Raw genomic sequence first — 19,277 nt, 5'->3', positions numbered from 1 at the left:
AAACTCCTGGGCTCAAGCGATCCTCCTGTCTTGGTCTCCCAAAGTGCTGAAATTACAGGCGTGAGCCACTGCACCTGGTCAAAATTTTCTAAAAGTGAAGTGTGGGTAATGGTTGCCCAACTTGGTAAATATACTAAAAAGCAACAAATTGTATACTTGGCATGAGTGAATTTTATGGTATGTAAATTATACCTCAAAAACACGTTTTTAGAAACCTAATATATATCATTTAAAATAAATTTATAAGTGAAGTCTTTTTCTAAAAGTTGTAAAATTCACAATGTGATAGCTGAAATTTACCTTTCCAGTTTTGCCTTTTCCATTTATCTTTTCAATTCTCTCACACCATCCTCTGATAAACTGAATATCTTTCCATTTCGTTAATTTGTGGATTTGAAAGCTGGCTTAAGTGTAAATTTTAAGTTGGAACACCTTCACCCCGTCCATAGTTAGTAATATGAAGTCTGGCCTAAACTTGGCAAAGAGGCACCATTCTGGGTGTGGGCACTGAGAAATGTTGAGGAACCCTAGACTATGTCAGGGTTCCCAGGAAAAGTTCCCGAAGGAAGCACCACAGCATGACAAGATTTTTTGAACAGCCAGTGATGTTCTCTGGCTCTGGTAAAACAACGGAAAGCGAAGCAAAGACAGCTTAGTTCATCCTCATCTAGCTAGGTTTATCCTGGTGATTTGGCTAAACAAACACACTTGCTAATTGCAGTGTGTCAGTTCTCACTGTCATTTACCCAGAAGGCCAGCTCCTCTGTTCCCTGGCGATACAGACTTTTTCATGATGCTTTTGTGGTGAAGAAAGCCTGACACATTTTTCAGATGTTATAGATATTCAGGTATCTTTATCAGTTACTGGTCTGAGACAGAATTCAGTGTTCATTCATATTGTTCAATGTTGATGTGGTACGGCCTGCTAACTGTCCCCAGTAATCATCCTTCCTGCTTCCTTTTAGTACCAGGACCCCTGAGTATTAGCAGAAAACATGGCTGGCTAACAAGAGATGGTACATCCTAGCTCCCCTCACTGTGAAGTGTGTGCATGTGCTAAGTGTGCACCAAGCAGAAGTGATGTGTGCAATTCAGCCTCTGCCCCTCCACTCCCTTTCTTTCCCTTCCCCATAGGCTGGGATGGGCGCTTGGAACAGTACCCCAGAGGACAGTGCAATCACAACATAGAGGGGACCCAGGAAGAGGCATCCGGATCATACCCAACCTCCTCATACAGGAGAGAAACAAACCTTTTGTTACTTCATTTCAGCAGCTTAGTCTAGATCCTGATTAAAATCCCGGGTTAGCCACTGGAAGACCTCTAACCTAGTTCCACTTCTCCTTCTAATTAACTGAAGTTTTTGGTAAATTTGGTAAACTTTTTTGAGCCTCATTTTCTGCATCTTAAAATTAAGGGGTTGTGCTAGGATGAGAATCCGAACATTCTTTGAGCCATCAACTCCTTTTACAAACTGGTAAAGTGTAGAGGTCCTTCTGAGAGTAATACATTTAAACACATAAAATAAAATGCATGTGGTTACCAAAAAACTGAATTATATATTGAAACGTAGTTCTAATCACAGATCCTTTGGAAGTCTGTGGATCCCAGTGGAGTACTCACAATGTTTATGAATGTACGATTCTTATTTAGTGCATGACAGATTAAAATGAGCAAATCTACCTGCATTGTTATATTTTAAATTTTCTCTTTATTATGAGGCCTTAACATCTTAGACACTTTCTGGCTAAGGAGGGCCTGCCTGCCTTCCTGAGGTAAGACAATTCTTAGGGCCCAGAAGGGAGCATGACTGATAAGCAAACTAGTCACTTCAGCCACACCTCCTTTATCTGGCCTGGAGAACCCAGGAAGCAATATTACTCTGCCTTCATCATCTCTGGGGCCAGGTACCAAGCAAGTAGGGACCACACCTGTAACTTAGGGCTTACTGAAATTATTTGAACTAGCCAATCCTAACCTGTTTACTTGCCCTACTTTCCTTTCCCAAAAAAACTCCAAAAAGGCCTTGGTCTATGCACTCCTTTGCTCCTCCTGACCCTTCTGACTCCTGACCACCCTTTTCCGCGTGGTCCTGCTATTCCTGTTTCTAGGACCCGTGAGCGTCATAAATGTTGTTTTCTTGCTCCTCTTCTTGATTGTTTCTTATGACCGTACCTAACCGTCCCATAAAAAAACAGAATACTACCCTGTTAGCCTGAAAGTGCTAATGGTCTTCCAAAGTGCTAGAATCCTGTGGAGGAATAATATTCCAATTGTACATATCCAATCCATTTAAGACACCACTGAAAAGAAGAAAGACTCCTAAAGTCAACAATTATGGTTTGTCTCAAGAATTAAGCTGAAGCCCCTTTCTTCCTAGTTCATCAAAACAGAGGCTATAAAGTTCAGTTATAGGCCAACAGGACCAAAATAAAATAGTAAACTTACTCTCTGAAATGCATATTAAAGGCTTACACCCAAAATCACACATCCCTCTTTTGCAGCAGCTTCCTTAAACTGAGCTGGCTGGTATCGTTAGGATTTAGTATCTCCACCTGAACACCCATGGGCAACTGTACTAGTGGCTCCCACAGGTGAAGAAAGTCCTGATATGAATGACAGTAACATGGTATGGAAAATGGTGACTTTTGAGTTGGTGCCCTCAGGGTTCAGCTTTTACACTAGTTCTACTTTTTTTGTTTTGCTTTGAGACAGAGTCTCACTCTGTTACCCAGGCTGGAGTGCAGTGGCATAATCTCAGCCAACTGGAACTTCTGCCTGCCAGGCTCAAGCCATCCTCCCACCCCAGCCTCCCAAGTAGCTGAGACTACAATTGCGGACCACCATGCCTGGCTAATTTTTTGTAGAAATGGGGTTTTACCATGTTGCCCAGGCTGGTCTCGAACTCTTGAGCTCAAGTGATCCACCTGTCTCAGCTTCCCAAAGTGCTGGGATTATAGGCATGAGCCACTGGGCCTAGGTCTATTTTAATGGAAACTAATACATTCTTATTCAATGTAATCTGCAATAATTTTCTTTTTTTCTTTCTTTTTTTTTTTTTTTTGAGATATGAGGGTCTCATTTCATCACCCAGGCTGGAGTGCAGTGGTATAATCATAGTTCACTGAAGCCTTGATCTCCCGGGCTTAAGTGATCCTCCCTCTTCAGCCTTCCAAGTAGCTGGGACCACAGGTACATGCCATCATGCCCAGCTAATTTTTTTTTAAATTGTAGAAATGGGTTCTCACTTATGTTACTAGGCTGGTCTCAAATCCCTGGGTTCAAGAGATCCTCCCACCTTGGCCTCCCAAAGTGCTGGGATTACAGGCATGAACTATTGCACCTGACCAGAATTTTCAAATGACTCTTTCATCATTACAAAACATGTTTGAACTGTTTTGTAATCAAAAACTGCTTTGGCTTTAGAATATTAAATATTGTTAGGTGTTTTGGTTTTTGCTGGGACTTACCTCGAACAAAGACATAAGCACTATATTGTTCATAATATTCTCCCATCCGCACACGAATTGTATAGAGGCCTTCATCTTCTTTGTTGAGATGCGAAAATGTCAGTGTGGCCCGCTCTCCACTCCAAAGTGTTTGCACCCATTTTGATGAAGAAAGAGGTACTCCTAGAAATTTATAAAAAGTAAGCAAATTAACTTATTTTCGCTTTATTACTTCCTTCTTGTCTCCTCTCCATTCCTCTCCTTAGCCTTTTCTTTTCTTTTCCTTTTTTTTTTTTTTTGAGACAGAATCTTGCTCTGTTGCCAGGTGCCAGGCTGGAGTGCAGTGGCACAATCTCGGCTCACTGCAACCTCTGCCTCCTGGGTTCAAGCAATTCTCCTGCCTCAGCATCCCGAGTAGCTGGGACTACAGGCGTGTGCCACCATGCCAGGCTAATTTTTGTATTTTTAGTAGAGATGAGGTTTCACTATGTTGGCCAGGATGGTCTCGATCTCTTGACCTTGTGATCTGCCTGCCTCAGCCTCCCAAAGTGCTGGGATTACAGGTGTGAGCCACTGTGCTCGGCCCTCTCCTCAGCCTTTTATATATTGAAAGTGATTTAACTACTAGAGGAAGTCTCTAGGACTTTGAGCCAGTCCGATAGGCTTACACTGGTAAAATTACTGGACCAAAAGTAAGGGGATCAGGGCAGACACATAATCTGCTAGGGCCTGGTGCAAAATTAGATTTCAAGGCCCCTTGTTCAAAAAGCAGAGAAAAAGTGCAATTAAAGGTGCTAAAATATGTCTTATTCCTTTAAAAATAGTGTATCACTTATAATAATATAATAGGCAATACAGTTGCAAAAAATCATATTTTGGTGCCATAATTTTATATGGAATCAATAATAATATGTTACTAGTATGACACCTTGATTGATAATATTTCCGGCCTGCTTTTCTGTAAATTCATTTATTAGTCATCAAAACGTATACTTTTAGCAACTTCATTTCAAATCTATATAATTAAAAGCAACATCAGTCACTCTTTAGAAATGCAAGATCATGAATGAATTTCCGTAATATTTTTAGAAGGACCTTTCTGCTGATGCAGCTGTTACTGGAGCTGTTAAGAAAGTTACATAGGCTATGACAACATTGGTTAACTTTCTGAGAAACTATTTCAAAATATAAATTTTAGTCATCTAGAACTGATGATTCTTAAGGGCCAGTTATTCTAAAGAGATTTAACTCTTCATACAAATCAGTTTCATGTAAATCTCAATTTAATTTTAGGAGTGAATTTATACAGTTTCATTTTAATGCTTTGACCGATACGGCTTATAATTTTTGCGGAGGACATACTACAAGCCGAACATGGTTTTGTGATTTGTATGTAATTCAGGATGTTTATGTATTCTACTACTGTATCTTCAATTATAAGTGGTAATTTTAAAACTGTCTTCCTTAATAATAAGCTTATCCAAAGTTTCATGTGAAAATGTTCTTTTCCATCAAATGCTACAATCTCTAATTTCTAATTCTAAGCCTCAAAACCAGAGATTCGAACCTCGAAGAATTCTAACTGCCTTATATGCTTTATTGCAGTGTCTACCTGTACACTTTTATTTTATAATATTTTACTGACAAAGTTTACTGTCCTATTGCCAGCAGTTCCTGTCCCCATGCCCAGGACAGGAGTTAATATTTGTGCAGATCTCACAGAGCTAAGTTCTAGGGGAGGCTGGACAAGCTGGCCCCACACTGTGTGTCCCTGTGCTGCCTCCACACTGAGCCCCTTCTCTCCTCTACAGCCATGGGACCCATCACCACTACTACTGCTGCTGGTGCCACCACCATTGCTAATTCCCATCTGGTCCTAGGTTCTTGTCTCTGCCATCACCTTGAAACGCCATGGTGCCACAGACTGCCCCAGGTGCTCGTGTGCATACCTGAAGACCATACCTGCTGCCTGGTGCTCACACTGCCACTCTGCACTCTGCCCTGGGAGCCTGAGTCTGCATGGCCACTCTGATCTTGTGCATGTGCCATAGTCCCTTTGGACTCCACATATAAAACACAAGGTCAAAGATAAAGTGATTATGAACTTCAAGGGGGTGACAGCAGAGCGTTGAACAAACCCCAGGTCTCTTGGTCCTGTAAGATGATACCGTTCACAGGCCCAAAAAGTCAGCTCCGGAAAGACCTATATCTCAGTCTGATCTTTCTATCTCAACTTTTTTATTATTTTTTTTATTTTTATTTGAGAAGGAGTCTCTTTCTCTGTCACCCAGACTAAAGTGCAGTGGTGTGATCTCAGCTCACTGCAACCTCAGCCTCTCAGGTTCAAGTGATTATCTTGAACTTCCCGAGTAGGTGGGATTACAGGCACTCATCACCATGCCTAGCTAATATTTGTGTGTATGTATATATATATATAAACTATATATATATATATATAAACTATATATATATATAAACTATATATAAACTATATATATATAAACTATATATATATATATAAACTATATATATATATACAGGTTTTTTTTTTTAGTAGAGATGGAGTTTTACTATGTTGGCCAGGCTGGTCTCAAACTCCGGACCTCAAGTGATCCGCCCACCTAGGCCTCCCAAAGTGCTGGGATTATAGGCCTGAGCCACGGTGCCCAGCTCAGTCCAATCATTCTAATTATGTAACTTTAAGCAAATTACTTAACCTCTCTGTGCCTTTGTTTTTTAACCTGAACAAAATGGAGTTTGAATAATAAATAGTAATATGAATAATAATAATAAAGTATCTTACAGGAAAATACTGCAAAGCATTATCATTATTTTTTCTTTCATTTTTTCTGTATTTTTCCAAAATTTATTTTCTAAAACAATTAAACAGAAAAATTATATGATGATCTTACTAGCACACTACTAAATGTGTCTGGAATTTTAAGGTGTTTAAGAGCTTAAAAATATAATCCTCTGTAGAAATCAACCTAGTGAAGACTTGAAGATAAATTAGAAAGGATGATGAAAGTCCCTGGGCCCTATTCATTGCTCTCTCCATGACATATCTTCTCTCAGCTAGAAGCTAGCATGGGCCTCACAGATAATTATGTATGTAGGCCCATGCTAGCTCCTAGCATTAAATTTCTTAAATGTCAATGCTTTTTTCAATACCTAGGCATAAAAGGAGGCAGACAGGTAAGAGAAAGTATAAATTTTCTCATGAGTCATGAGTCTTTTTCTATATTAGACCTAATACGGACAATATAAAAGGAGGCAGGCACATGGTAATGAAAAGATCTCCAGGTTTAGAGTGAAAACCAGCAGGTCTGGAGGTCTCCTGTGGCCAGAATTTGGCTGTGTGATTTGGGGCAATCCCTTATTCTCTTCAAACAGTTTATATGGCTTGGTCTATTCTATGAGATACTCTCGTATAGAAACTCAATGTATTTGGACCTACGATTTATTGTTATTTTATTTTATGTTTTGTTTAGTTTTGAGATGGAGTCCTGCTCTATCACCCAGGCTGGAGTGCAATGGCGCAGTCTCAGCTCACTGCAACTTCTGCCTTCAGAGTTTAAGTGATTCTCCTGCCTCATCCACTCAAGTAGCTGGGACTACAGATTTGCACCACACACCCAGTTAATTTTTGTATTTTTTGGTAGAGACAGTGTTCTGCCATGTTGGTCAGGCTGGTCTCAAACTCCTGACCCCAGGTGATAAGCACCCCTTTGCCTCCCAAAGTGCTGGGTTTACAGGCATGAGCCACTGTGTCTGGTCTATTGTTATCTTAGAAACAACATTATTTCTTAAGTCCAATGCTTCAACTCATCAACTTGTTTTGATAGTTTTTTTTGTTTTATTTTGCTTTGATTGGGTTTGATCGGAGTGTTACTTTAAATAGACTTTAACCCAAATGGAGTTTAAAAGAGGAAATTAAATCCTTATGTCTTTCTCCAAAGTATCATGGCTCTAGTCCCTTTGGAAGCAAAGTGAGATTGAATTGTGATTTAAAGCCAGAGTCAGAGAAACCGACAACAGAAGGATTTTCTTTCTGTTCTACCAGCCTGCTATAATATGATGCAAAACAAAAGGATCATTTTATCTATTTTTGTGTCCTTAAGGGACCATGAGTGTAACTTGAATATACTGTATACAACAGAATATACTTATCAAAAAATTTAAAATTATGAAAAGCCTTTAACAGTCGGGCGCGGTGGCTCACACCTGTAATCCCAGCACTTTGGGAGGCTTAGGCCGGTGGATCACGAGGTCAAGAGATCGAGACCATCCTGGTCAACATGGTGAAACCCTGTCTCTACTAAAAAAAAAAATACAAAAAATTATCTGGGCACGGTGGCACGAGCCTGTAATCCCAGCTACTCAGGAGGCTGAGGCAGGAGAATCGCTTGAACCCAGGAGGCGAAGGTTGCGGTGAGCCGAGATGGTGCCATTGCACTCCAGCCTGGGTAACAAGAGCAAAACTCTGTCTCAAAAAAAAAAAAAAAAGCCTTTAATATGTTAAAACAAAAGTTTGAGGGTCTCAAATTCTTCTTAATTTACTCTTCTGGTTAATTAAAATAATACCAGAATTTTATTGTTTCACAAGCATCAGGATTTTATTGTTTCATAAGTATTTTTTAAAGTTACATACCATTTCTGTGGTATGAATAAATCTATGAAGATGGGCATTTTACCAAATGGATTGACTGACAAAATGAATATACATTCTTTTTTTTCTTTTTCTTCCTGAGATTGTCACGCTGTCGCCCAGATGAGTGCAATGGTGTCATCTCCGCTCACTGCAACCTCTGCCTCTTGGGTTCAAGGAGTTCTCTGCCTCAGCCTCCTGAGTAGCTGGGATTACAGGCGCCCGCCACCATGCCTGGCTGATTTTTGTATTTTTAGTAGAGATGGGGTTTTGTCATGTTAGCCAGTCTGGTCCTCAAACTTCTGACTTCAGGTGATCCACCAGCCTTGGCCTCCCAAAGTGCTGGGATTACAGGCATGAGCCACTGCGTCTGGCCGAACATACATTCTTTATGATTCTTTCCATATCTTACTTGTTAAAAAGAAAATATCATCTCCACATATAAGAAAGTGTTGCTACTTTGCTATACATGTAAAAACCTTTTAATCATGTAATAGGTAGTGCCCTCTAACTTCCAGATTCTCTCTAACTTCCAGCTCTGATAAACAGATCTGCAATCTGGTCTACAACTTCCTTCAAATAAGAACCTAAGTGAGTATTCATTGTAAAGACTCACCATTTCTGTACCATTGGATCTCTGGCTGGAAATGTTTAATTTCAGGAGTGATGACTACACGACAGCCTAGACTCATCGTCTCTCCCTCTCTCCCAAAAGACACATCAAATTTGTCATCAAAGTGGATCTCAAACTTGGATGCATAACCATATGGGGTCACAGCAACTGGGTACAAAAAAAACAAATATCAGTAATTTTTGTCTTCATCAAAGAGACACAAGCATTTTAATAAGCACAGGCAGAAAGGAGTCACAGCAAAGAAATGAACAAATGAGCAAATGATTTATCTGGGCCAAAATGAAACCCTATATAAGAACTATTTAGAACAAATGCACATATCATTTGTATGGAAATTCTTGCTTTATTGGCTATATAGCTTGTTTTTATTATTGTAATGAATAGAATTTAAAGGGTCAGATTTAATGTGTTAAGTGCAAATTAATACCACATTTAGCCTAGACTTAAACCTTTTGCGGCAACATATGCACTTTTTAATTTTAGATGTTGAGTTGATTTAAACTCTACTGCTTGTACTCTTGGGCCAAAATAGCTATATCCATTATTCATAAAAATGTAGTTTTTCATCTGACAAGAGATTCATAGCCAGAATATATAAGAAGCTTAAAAAACTCAATAGGAAAAAATTCAAGTAATCCAATTTAAAAATGAGCAAAAGCTCTGAACAGACATTTCTAAAAAGAAGACATACAAATGGCCAACAGGTATATGAAAAAATGCTCAACATCACTAATCATCAGAGAAATGCAAATCAAAACCACAATGAGATATCATCTTACCCCAATTAAAATGTATCCAAAAGACAGGCAATAATGCTGACAACGACATGGATGAAAGGGAACCCTTTGACACGGTTTGTGGGAATGTAAATTAGTACAGCCACTATGGAGAACAGTATGGAAGTTCCTCAAAAACTCAAAATAAAATTACCCTATAATCCAGCAATCCCACTGCTGGGTATACATCCTAAAGAAAGGAAATCAATATGTAGAAGAGACATCTGCACTCCCTTGTATATGGCAGCACTTTTCACAATAGGCCAGGATGTGAAATTAACCTAAGTATTCATCCACGGCTGAATGAATAAAGAAAATGTGGTACATATACCCAGTGGAATGTTATTCAGCCAAAAAAAGATTGAAATCCTGTCATTTGCAACAAAATGGATGGAACTAGAGGACATTACGTTAAGGGAAGTAAGCCAGGCACAGAACTGCTATCAACTCAAATGTGATAGCATTTAAGAATTGAATTCATTGAGATAGAGAGTAGAGTGATGGTTACCAGAGGCTAGGAAGCATAGTGTGATGGGGAATAAAGTAGGGTTAGTTAATGGGTACAAAATACAATTCAATAGAAGGAATAAGATCCAGTGTTTGGAAGCACAATAGCGTGACTACAGTTAACAGTTTATTTCATATTTTCAAACAATGGGAAGAGTGGAACTGGAATGTCCCTAAGACAAACAAATAAGACATGCTTGAGATGATGGATGTTCCAGTTACCCTGATTTGATCATTACACATTGTATGCTTGTATCAAAATGTCACATGTACCTCATCAATATGTACAACTACTATGTATCCATAAAAATAAAAATCATTTTTAATTAAATAATTTTAATGGAATTTTTAAATAAGCTGCTTTGGTTTCTTTAATGATCTGAGTAAAACATATTATAAGAAATATTGGGAGAAAATGGAAAAGTTTAAAATATTCTAACTTTTAAAAATATTATTCTCAGAAATATCTTATTTATTGATTGAGTAAATGCAGCCTGCATCATTAACTCTCCTAGGTTTTATTTTTTCACCAAAGAAAGGACTTGGGAAAGAAACGACCATTTATTAATGGGTTATTACATGCCAGGCATTTCACATTTGACATATCAAATATTCTTTGCAACAACTCTATGCCATAGTTATTATCTTCTTCCTCTCTTTCAGGTGGGGATGTGGAAGTTCACAAAGGTAACATACACCTAATGCCAGAATTTCACAGACAGCATGTGTGAAATTGAAATTCACACTCATAACTTTGCAACTCCAAAACTTAGTCCCTTTCTCATGTATTTTGTCTGTCTTCCTAAGACTTCTTTCATTGCTCCTGAAAATGTAAGCTGGGCTGGGCGTGGTGGCTCAGGTCTGTAATCCCAGCACTTTGGGAGTCCCAGGTGGGTGGATCACCTGAGGTCAGGAGTTTGAGACCAGCCTGGCTGACATGGTGAAACCCATCTCTACTAAAAATACAAAAATTAGGTGGGCATGGTGGTGTGCACCTGTAATTCCAGCTACTCAGGAGGCCAAGGCAGGAGAATTCCTTGAAACCGGGAGGCAGAGGTTGCAGTGAACCGAGATCGTGCCATTGCACTCCAGCCTGGGCGACAAGAGCTAAACTCCATTAAAAAAAAAAAAAGAAAGAAAAGAAAAAGAAAATGCAAACTAACATTTATTGAATTCAACTTAGACCAAGTATTGGTCCAAGCATTTAATACCTACTAACATAAACCCCATAATAATGCTATTGGGTAAGTACTACTTAATATCCACATTTTATAGAAGAAGAAACTGATGCACAGGAGGGCAAAATAACCGACCGCATTCCCCTGCAGAGCCAGATATGCACTGGCTGGTCATTTCGGTGCTCTTGGCCAGTACATTGTACTGTCTTGATTGTGTGTGTTCCCAGGTAACCCTAATCAGCAGTGAAATAACTTCTCTTTGGAAGCACATCTCCCATCTGCCTCACTTTTATGTGTTGATGTCCATTGAGACCAGAGAGAGAAACAACTTGACAGATCTTGCACAGTGCTGGGAGGATGGGCTGGTTCCACAGTTGCCTTAGGGCATAGAGGTGAGGGTTACTGGGAGAGCCTGTAGTGGTCCAGATATTCCAGACCCAGCTGGAAAGGCAAGTAGGCCCCCTAGAAACAGACCTAACTTCTAGGTTCTCTTCTGTATCTAAGATTGGACTGGGCTGTCTGAAGTAACTTTGGAGTTCAGTAGGAGGCACCCCAGTTTAACAACCAGAAGACAACACAATAATTCCATCATCATGTCCTTAATCTTTTGTCACATGTACTTACTATCCTGGGAAAAATGGTTTGGGGCAGTGGTTGGCAAGTCTGTGGGGCAAATCTAGAATGCCTCTTGTTTAGATCATTAAGAATGGTTTTTGTATGTTTTAGTGATTGAAAAAATAAAAAGAAATACAATGTTTTGTGACGTGAAAAGTCACAGAAGCTTTAAATTTCAATGTTCATAAAGAAGATTTTATTAGAACACAGCCATGTTCATTCATTCTACTGTATGGCTGCTTTTGTGTTACAGAGGCAGAGTTGAGTGGTTGTGACAAGACCATATGGCCCACAAAGCCTACAATATTTACAGTCTAGTCCTTTAAAGAAAATGTTTGCTGACTCCTTGTTTGAAATAATGGTTTAGAATTAAAAAGACCAGGTTACACATCCCTATTCTACCACTCTGTGTGGTCTTGCCCCACTATTTAACCTCTCTAAACTATTTCCTCATCTGCATAGCACAGATGGAAATGCAACTGCTTCATAAGCTTTTGGGAAACATTAAATGAATCAATGCATATAAAAAATGTGTTAGTAAATTGTCTGGCAGAACTGATCAATAAATGTTAACTATTAGAACAAACCCAAGAGCCCAGGCTGGAGTGCAGTGATGTGATTTCAGCTCACTGCAACTTCTGCCTCCCCAGTTCAAGTGATTCTCCTGCCTCAGCCTCCTGAGTAGCTTGGATTACAGGTGCCCACAACCATGCCTGGTTAATTTTTGTATTTTTAGTAGAGACAGGGTTTCACCACGTTGGCCCAGTCTGGTCTCAAACTTCTGACCTCAGGTGATCCACTCGCTTTGGCCTTGCAAAGTGCTGGGATTACAGGCGCGAGCCACCACGTCTGGCCTCAACTATTCTATCTCAGCATAAGTCAAGAGATGGGAGAAGAACATGATTTGGGATGTGCTTCACAACATGAAGCACATGAACATGATTTGGGATGTGCTTCTCCATTGCACAACTACTCATCCCTTCTCACCCATGGGGCTGATACCAATGATTGCAACTTCGGATATTAAATGAGATGACATTCCATGAAATCAGTGCAGTAGGTCATCTACAGACATCAAGCTAAACAGGTGAAAAACTGATATCAGCCATTTTCAAAACTACCATTTATTTTTTAATGTGTGAAAACTAAGTTAGGGCTTGACTACCCTTTTCAGTCTGACCACTGTATCATTATTTTAACAACCATAAAGATTTTGCTTTTATTGCTTCCCATAAATAGAAGTTCTGATGTAAATGAAATGACATTCATAAATTTGCAAATTTCCTCTGACTAGAATATTGTCCACAGGTTTTTATTTAATCACATTTAGACTTCATTTTAGATTGTACTTTATAACTTAAGGCATTTATTTATTCATTCATTATTGAATACCTACTCTGTGGCAGGCCCTGGGGTTTAGAGATAAAAGGTCTAATCTTGCCTTCAAGTGGCTCATGGACCAGTGGGAGAGACTGACACACAATGGGTAACAGTGTCCAGCCTCAACGATGCTCTGACAAGGTGTGTGGCCTCACCTAGGACACCGAACCCTGACTGGGTAAAGTTTAGGTATGGCAGTGGGGGTGAGACTTGATTTCTCAAGGAAGTGATACCCATCTGGATAGTTAAGAGTGAGTAAGAGTGCTTTGATATAGTCTAGACTCAGGTGTGTGTGTGTTTGGTTACATCATTCTGCCCAGGTTTGTATAATGATCTTTCTCAGTTTAACTCTGAAAGACTTAAAAGCATTTGTCATTTTTAGCCCGTTGTATCTGGACTTTCATAAAACCATAAAAAGGCAATTAGATTCAGAAAGAGAATAGTAACCAAAGAATCTAAAAAAAAAAAAATAAGTAAATAAAATAACTGCAGATACCTACTATACCCATCCTAGTATACACTATGTTATATATAATACATGTTTATTTCAGCAATCTGGACTAGCTTATTATGCCGTATTTAACATAGAGGTAACACTTAGCAAATGTGTTTTTAAACTTACAGCTGAGGGGCATGGTGGAAGCCCCAGCATGGAAGCGAGTCTCATCAAACTCTCCCTTATACCCTAGAGAAGAAAACAGAAATACATATGAAATGCTTTGTGATAGATTTATTTTAAAACAACAGGGAGAAATTAAAAAAAACAATGACACTTGGAAGAAAACCAACAGAGCAAACCTACTCTTCACCACAACTGAAGCGTATGCCGAAAGCTCTCCTTTAACATTCATCGCTGAGGCCCGGTACTGAGCTGTATCTTCAAAATCACATCTGAAAGAACAGATGGAAATGAACATCCATCACAGTGACAGTCCTTGTGATTACTAGCTGTTCCATCAGGGAACTCTTTGCTGTCGCAGCCCCCTGCAAATCAGTGGCTAACACATGGCTCTTTGGCTCTCTTGGTACAGCTATTATCTCTGATCTAGCCACCTGTGGGATATGACCTAGTCCAAGTGATCTACTGCAGTTTCATGCCAGCAGTATAGAGGGGGAGAGAACACCTATAGCTCACTGTGACCCTAGCCTAGGTTCATTTAAAATCTCAAAAAAAAGCTTTGGGAGGCCAAGGCGGGTGGATCATGAGATCAGGAGTTCGAGACCAGCCTGGCCAATATGGTGAAACTCCATCTAAAAATACAAAAAATTAGCGGGGTATGGTGGCACACACCTGTAGTCCCAGCTGCTCTGGAGGCCGAGACATTAGAATTACTTGAACCCCGAAGGTGGAGGTTGCAGTGAGCCAAGATTGTGCCAATGCACTCCAGCCTAGGTGACAGAGTGAGACTGTCTCAAAAACAGAAAAGATCAAAAAAGTCAACCAAGTGCTAGGCATATAAATTACAGAGTGAACAGCATTATAATCTACTTATCTAAAGTTGCACTGGGAGGAGAAAATGTGCAGGCATGTACCTTTGTAGCAGGTAACTACCCAGAGGCACACTGGAGAGCGTGGCTTCCCTGCTGTCCTGCCTTTGTGGTGGGTTTCGGTCTGGGGGCAACAGGGCAACAGAGAAGAGAAAGGAGCAGTCCCTCCGTGTAGATTCCCACAAGGGAGCCCAACTGGTCTATGTGTTCTAGCTTTGAAGCTCAACTAAGTTATTTACACTTCATTTCCACTAAGGTTCAGGCCATATTTGGAGTTTCAGCTCACAGCACAACACAAGAAGTGCCATTTGGATGTTCTTCTAAGCTATAATACAGAAATTGGAATGTCTTATAAAAAACAGACCATTAGGGAGAGAACGGTCTCATGGAGAGATGAAGAGGCTAAGGTTTCAAAGTAGGTTGTTTTATGTCTTATCACTACCAGTTTCTCGTGTTCTTCATTATTCCTCAGGGTTCAGTTTCACTTGTGTAAACTTTTTTCTTGCTGAAATTTTACAGACATCAATAGAACCCCAGGAAGGCAAATACAGTTGCCTGTCTCATAACTACTTAACTTTGAAAGTTCTGCTTCAGCAGTACCACCCACTAATGAACTGACCTGACTTTGGGTCAGGGTCAGTGCTTGGCAAATGTCTCAGGGTCCCAGCATCACTTGGCCAGCTCCTCTGATCTGAGGAGAAGGCTCTAAGTCCCTTGGGAATGAATGATATAAATTTCACCTTGACATTTATGCATGCCATGGTTTTATATAAACTGAAAATGGTGGGGCTTGTTTAGCTTTTTCATCCACCTAATTAGGCTTGAATTTCAAAATCATCTCGGGAGGCATAATAAACGTTTGGGAACTTAGGAATTTTTACGTAGGTTTCGTTTTCAAATTTTGCTTTGGATTTTACTTTAAGCTTAAACATCTCAATATCTAGCCTGCTTCCCATAAACACAGATTGAGAGAGTGCATAATTTCCCACGGTTCCTGGCAATCTGAAGGAAAGAACATTATCTCCAAGTTGAGCCCATATTCAATGCCACCTCCCTGGATCTCCATGGCCTTTATTTATTAAAAGCAAGAGAATGTGATGATGATATTGATTTGGGACTCTGAAATGATTATTAATGTAAATGCCTCCTTATGCAACCTATTTTCTTGCTTACATCTAAGAAAAATTCCCAAGTATATAAAAAGATAAATTAAAAGATGCAAATTTTTTTTCCTCATCATCTTTGACTAAATTCAAATATAAAATCACTTTGGGAGGTAGTGTGCACATGGTAAAGATTAGTCATACATATCACTTTCAGGTGTGCACCCAGAGAAGCACTGCGTATGAATGTCCCTCATTGTGATCACACAGCACTGGGAGGAAGTGGGGAGAGTGGCTGTTAACTGCAGGGCTGAGTCGCCTCCCTGAGCACTGTTGAGCAACACATGGAAATTGATGTTATCTTACGCATTAATCTCCAGAGTGTGCATTCCATATCGACTCTCAATAATGTATTTTCCAGGGTTTGCATGGACATTTATTGGCACCTGGTTTTTATACCTATAACAGAATGGAAACAAAACAAAGTAAGTTGAAGTGTAAGTAACTTTGTGATTAAACACACACATACAATTCTTGTTCTTGTAGGAACACCTGGAAACAGGGCACTGAGTGTAGCAGCAGCATCAATTAAACAAATGGAAATCGGGCAGTCGTAGTGGTTCACGCCTGTAATCCCAGCACTGTGGGAGGCTGACACAGGTGGATCACCTGAGGTCAGGAGTTTGAGACCAGCCTAGCCAACATGGCAAAACCCCGTTTCTACTAAAAGTACAAAAATTAGCCAGGCGTGGTGGCAGGTGCCTGTCTGTAATCCCAGCTACTCAGGAAGCTAAGGCAGGAGAATGGCTTGTGCCCAGGAGGTAGAGGCTGCAGTGAGCTGAGATCGCGCCACTGTACTCCAGCCTGGGCAACAAGAGCGACACTCTATCTCAAAAATAATAATAATTAAATAAATAAATAAATGTAAATCATATAAGCGTGTGTGAAATGTCACAGCAATATAGTAATACTACCTGATGAAGTGCTTTCCCCTACTCTGTAAACTTACATGAAAAATGTTGACCATTCATAACAATATGGCTGAATGTCTTGTAACAAAACACAGTTACAAAACTTCGAACACAGAATGATTGCTTAATATAGAATACAAAAACAAAAAGACTAATTAATGTTACTAGAAATCAGTAGTGCATTGGGACGCATGAAGGAGGCTTCTTGGGTGCCGATAATGTTTATTGATTTGGGTGCCAGTTACATGGGTGTGTGCAATCTACAAAAATTCACTAAAGCTATACATTTATATATGATACACACTTTTTGTGTGCATATTATACTACAGTTAAAAAGCTTTTTAGGCCCGGCATGGTGGCTCATGCATGTAATCCCTGTAATCTCTGCACTTTGGGAGGTGGAGGTCGGAGAATCACTTGAGGCCAGGAGTTTGTGACCAGCCTGGGAAATAAGTGAGACCCTGACTCCACAAAAACTACAAAATATTAGCTGAGTGTAAACCTGTAGTTCCAGCTACTCTAGAGGCTGCGATGGGAGAACAGCTTCAGCCTGAGAAGTTAAGGCTGCAGTGAACTGTGATCATGTCACTGCACTCTAGCCTGGGCCACAGAGTGAGACCCTGTCTCAAAATAAATAAATAAACAAATAAGCTTTTTAAAAAATTGACAACTGTTGACGTAACTGAGAGGAAGGCTTTGTGTCGGGGGTTTTATTGTAGGCTGTCTGTGTAAAATGAGAGCAAAACATTATTCTTGCTAACATTCTAGCATGTTATTAGCAGCAATATCATTGTATATATTTTTTGAGATGGAGTTTCACTCTTCCTGCCCAGGCTAGAGTGCAATGGCGTGATCTCAGCTCACTGCAACCTCTGCTTCCAGGGTTCAAGTGAGTCTCCTGCCTCAGCCTCCCAAGCAGCTGGGATTACAGGTGCCTGCCACCAAACCCAGCTAATTTTTTATATTTTTAGTAGACGGGGTTTCACCATGTTGATCAGGCTGGTCTTGAACTCCTGACCGCAGGTGATCCACTGGCCTCAGCCTTCCAAAGTGCTGGGATTACAGGCCTGAGCCACTGCACCTGACCTGCAATATCATTGTACTGAAACATAATTATGTTTAAGGGTTTTATTCAATGTCATAAACAAACATGGCTCTTGCCTTGGAAGAATTTATAATACAAATCATGAAAGGGAGCTTCTGACAAACAAGAGCTGAAAGCCTCCCTTTTTCTGACTGTTCCATGTCTGGTTAAGTCTCGCAGCCCCCAGTGACTGGCCTCTGCAGAGGGGCCTCTCCCTGTCTTCTGGGTCTGTACGTGGTGCCTGAACTCTTCACCACTTCCTCATGTTCTCAGTAGCCAGTGGCTATGGTGCTGGACCAGGCTTTTCAACTTAAACCCTTTTCTGCCCAAAAGAGGAACTGGCTTTCACTTATTTCCCTTTCAGACAGACTACTTCGCGTGCACAGATGATGTAAATAACCCCGATAAACACCAATGACACAGAGAGTTGACCACGAGCCAGGTAATGCTCTAAGTGCTTTATGTATGCACTGGTAAGTTCAGTCCTCACAATCACCGTATGAGATAGTGCTGTTTTTAACCTCATTTCCCAGATGAAGAAACCAAGGCATGAGGGTTTCAGGAACGTGCCCAGTCACACAGCTAGGAACAGCAGAGGGGGACTTTGAACTGGCAGCCTGGCTGCTGACCCATATGATGCTTCCATTTTCTAACCGTTCTCTCTGCATTTCATTTCTTCAGATTTGTGGACATGATCATGAGGAGGTTTGGGAGGAGGGAACATAATGGAAAGGGAAAGAAAGGAAGAACATTGGCTTCAGTCAGCTCCTTCCTTTCCCCAACTCTCTCTCTCTCACACACATACACCCCTATGTCCCTAAAGCACATTACTCATTTTCCACACTTTAAAAAAAAATCACTCTTCTCCATCTAGTAAAACCCCAACTCATGCTTCAAGATTCAGATCAAATGCCACTTCTTCAATAAACTTCTCCCTAAAATATGATACAATATGAATTGTTCCTGCCTCTCTGTATCAGGGTCACTTGCTTCAAATTACCAAATATAATTATTTATCAAAATTATGGTTGGATATATGTCTCTTCTATTAAGTTGTCAAGCTCTTGAGGTTGGGAACTGGGTCTGATCCACATTTACTTTTTTTTTTTTTTTTGAGACAGGGTCTTATTTTGTTTCCCATGCTGGAGTGCAATGGCATGATTATAGCTCACTGCAACCTCCACCTCACAAGCTCAAGCAATCTTCCCACCTCAGACTTTTGCGTAGCTGGGACTACAGGTATGCACCACTATGCTCAGCTAATTTTTTCTATTTTTTGTAGAGATGGGCTCTTGCTATGTTGCCTGTACTGGTCTTAAACTCCTGGGCTCAAGCAATCCTCCCACCTTGGCCTCCCAAAATGCTAGTATTACAGGCACGAGCCACTGTGCCTGGCCTGATCCACATTTACTTCTATTTCCACTCCTGAGGAAGAATGAGTCATGG

The 19,277-nt window shown here is 40.2% G+C and overlaps 1 protein-coding gene across 4 annotated transcripts in view; it reads right to left on the bottom strand.

The window, feature by feature from the left end:
- Window positions 1-19,277, bottom strand: part of MYOM1 (myomesin 1) — a 195,149-nt gene that overhangs the window by 103,586 nt on the left and 72,286 nt on the right. For all 4 annotated transcript variants that reach the window (XM_035270670.3, XM_078347837.1, XM_035270669.3 and 1 more), the window contains 5 exons: window positions 16,143-16,235; window positions 13,988-14,076; window positions 13,808-13,870; window positions 8,712-8,876; window positions 3,469-3,630 (listed from right to left, as the gene is read on the bottom strand). In XM_035270670.3, coding sequence (XP_035126561.1) covers window positions 3,469-3,630; window positions 8,712-8,876; window positions 13,808-13,870; window positions 13,988-14,076; window positions 16,143-16,235 — 572 coding nt within the window. The remainder of the gene's footprint in view (window positions 1-3,468; window positions 3,631-8,711; window positions 8,877-13,807; window positions 13,871-13,987; window positions 14,077-16,142; window positions 16,236-19,277) is intronic.

This window comes from Callithrix jacchus, chromosome 13, assembly GCF_049354715.1.
Source record: "Callithrix jacchus isolate 240 chromosome 13, calJac240_pri, whole genome shotgun sequence".
Lineage (NCBI taxonomy): Eukaryota > Metazoa > Chordata > Mammalia > Primates > Cebidae > Callithrix > Callithrix jacchus.
This window is presented reverse-complemented; position numbering and strand designations above follow the sequence as displayed.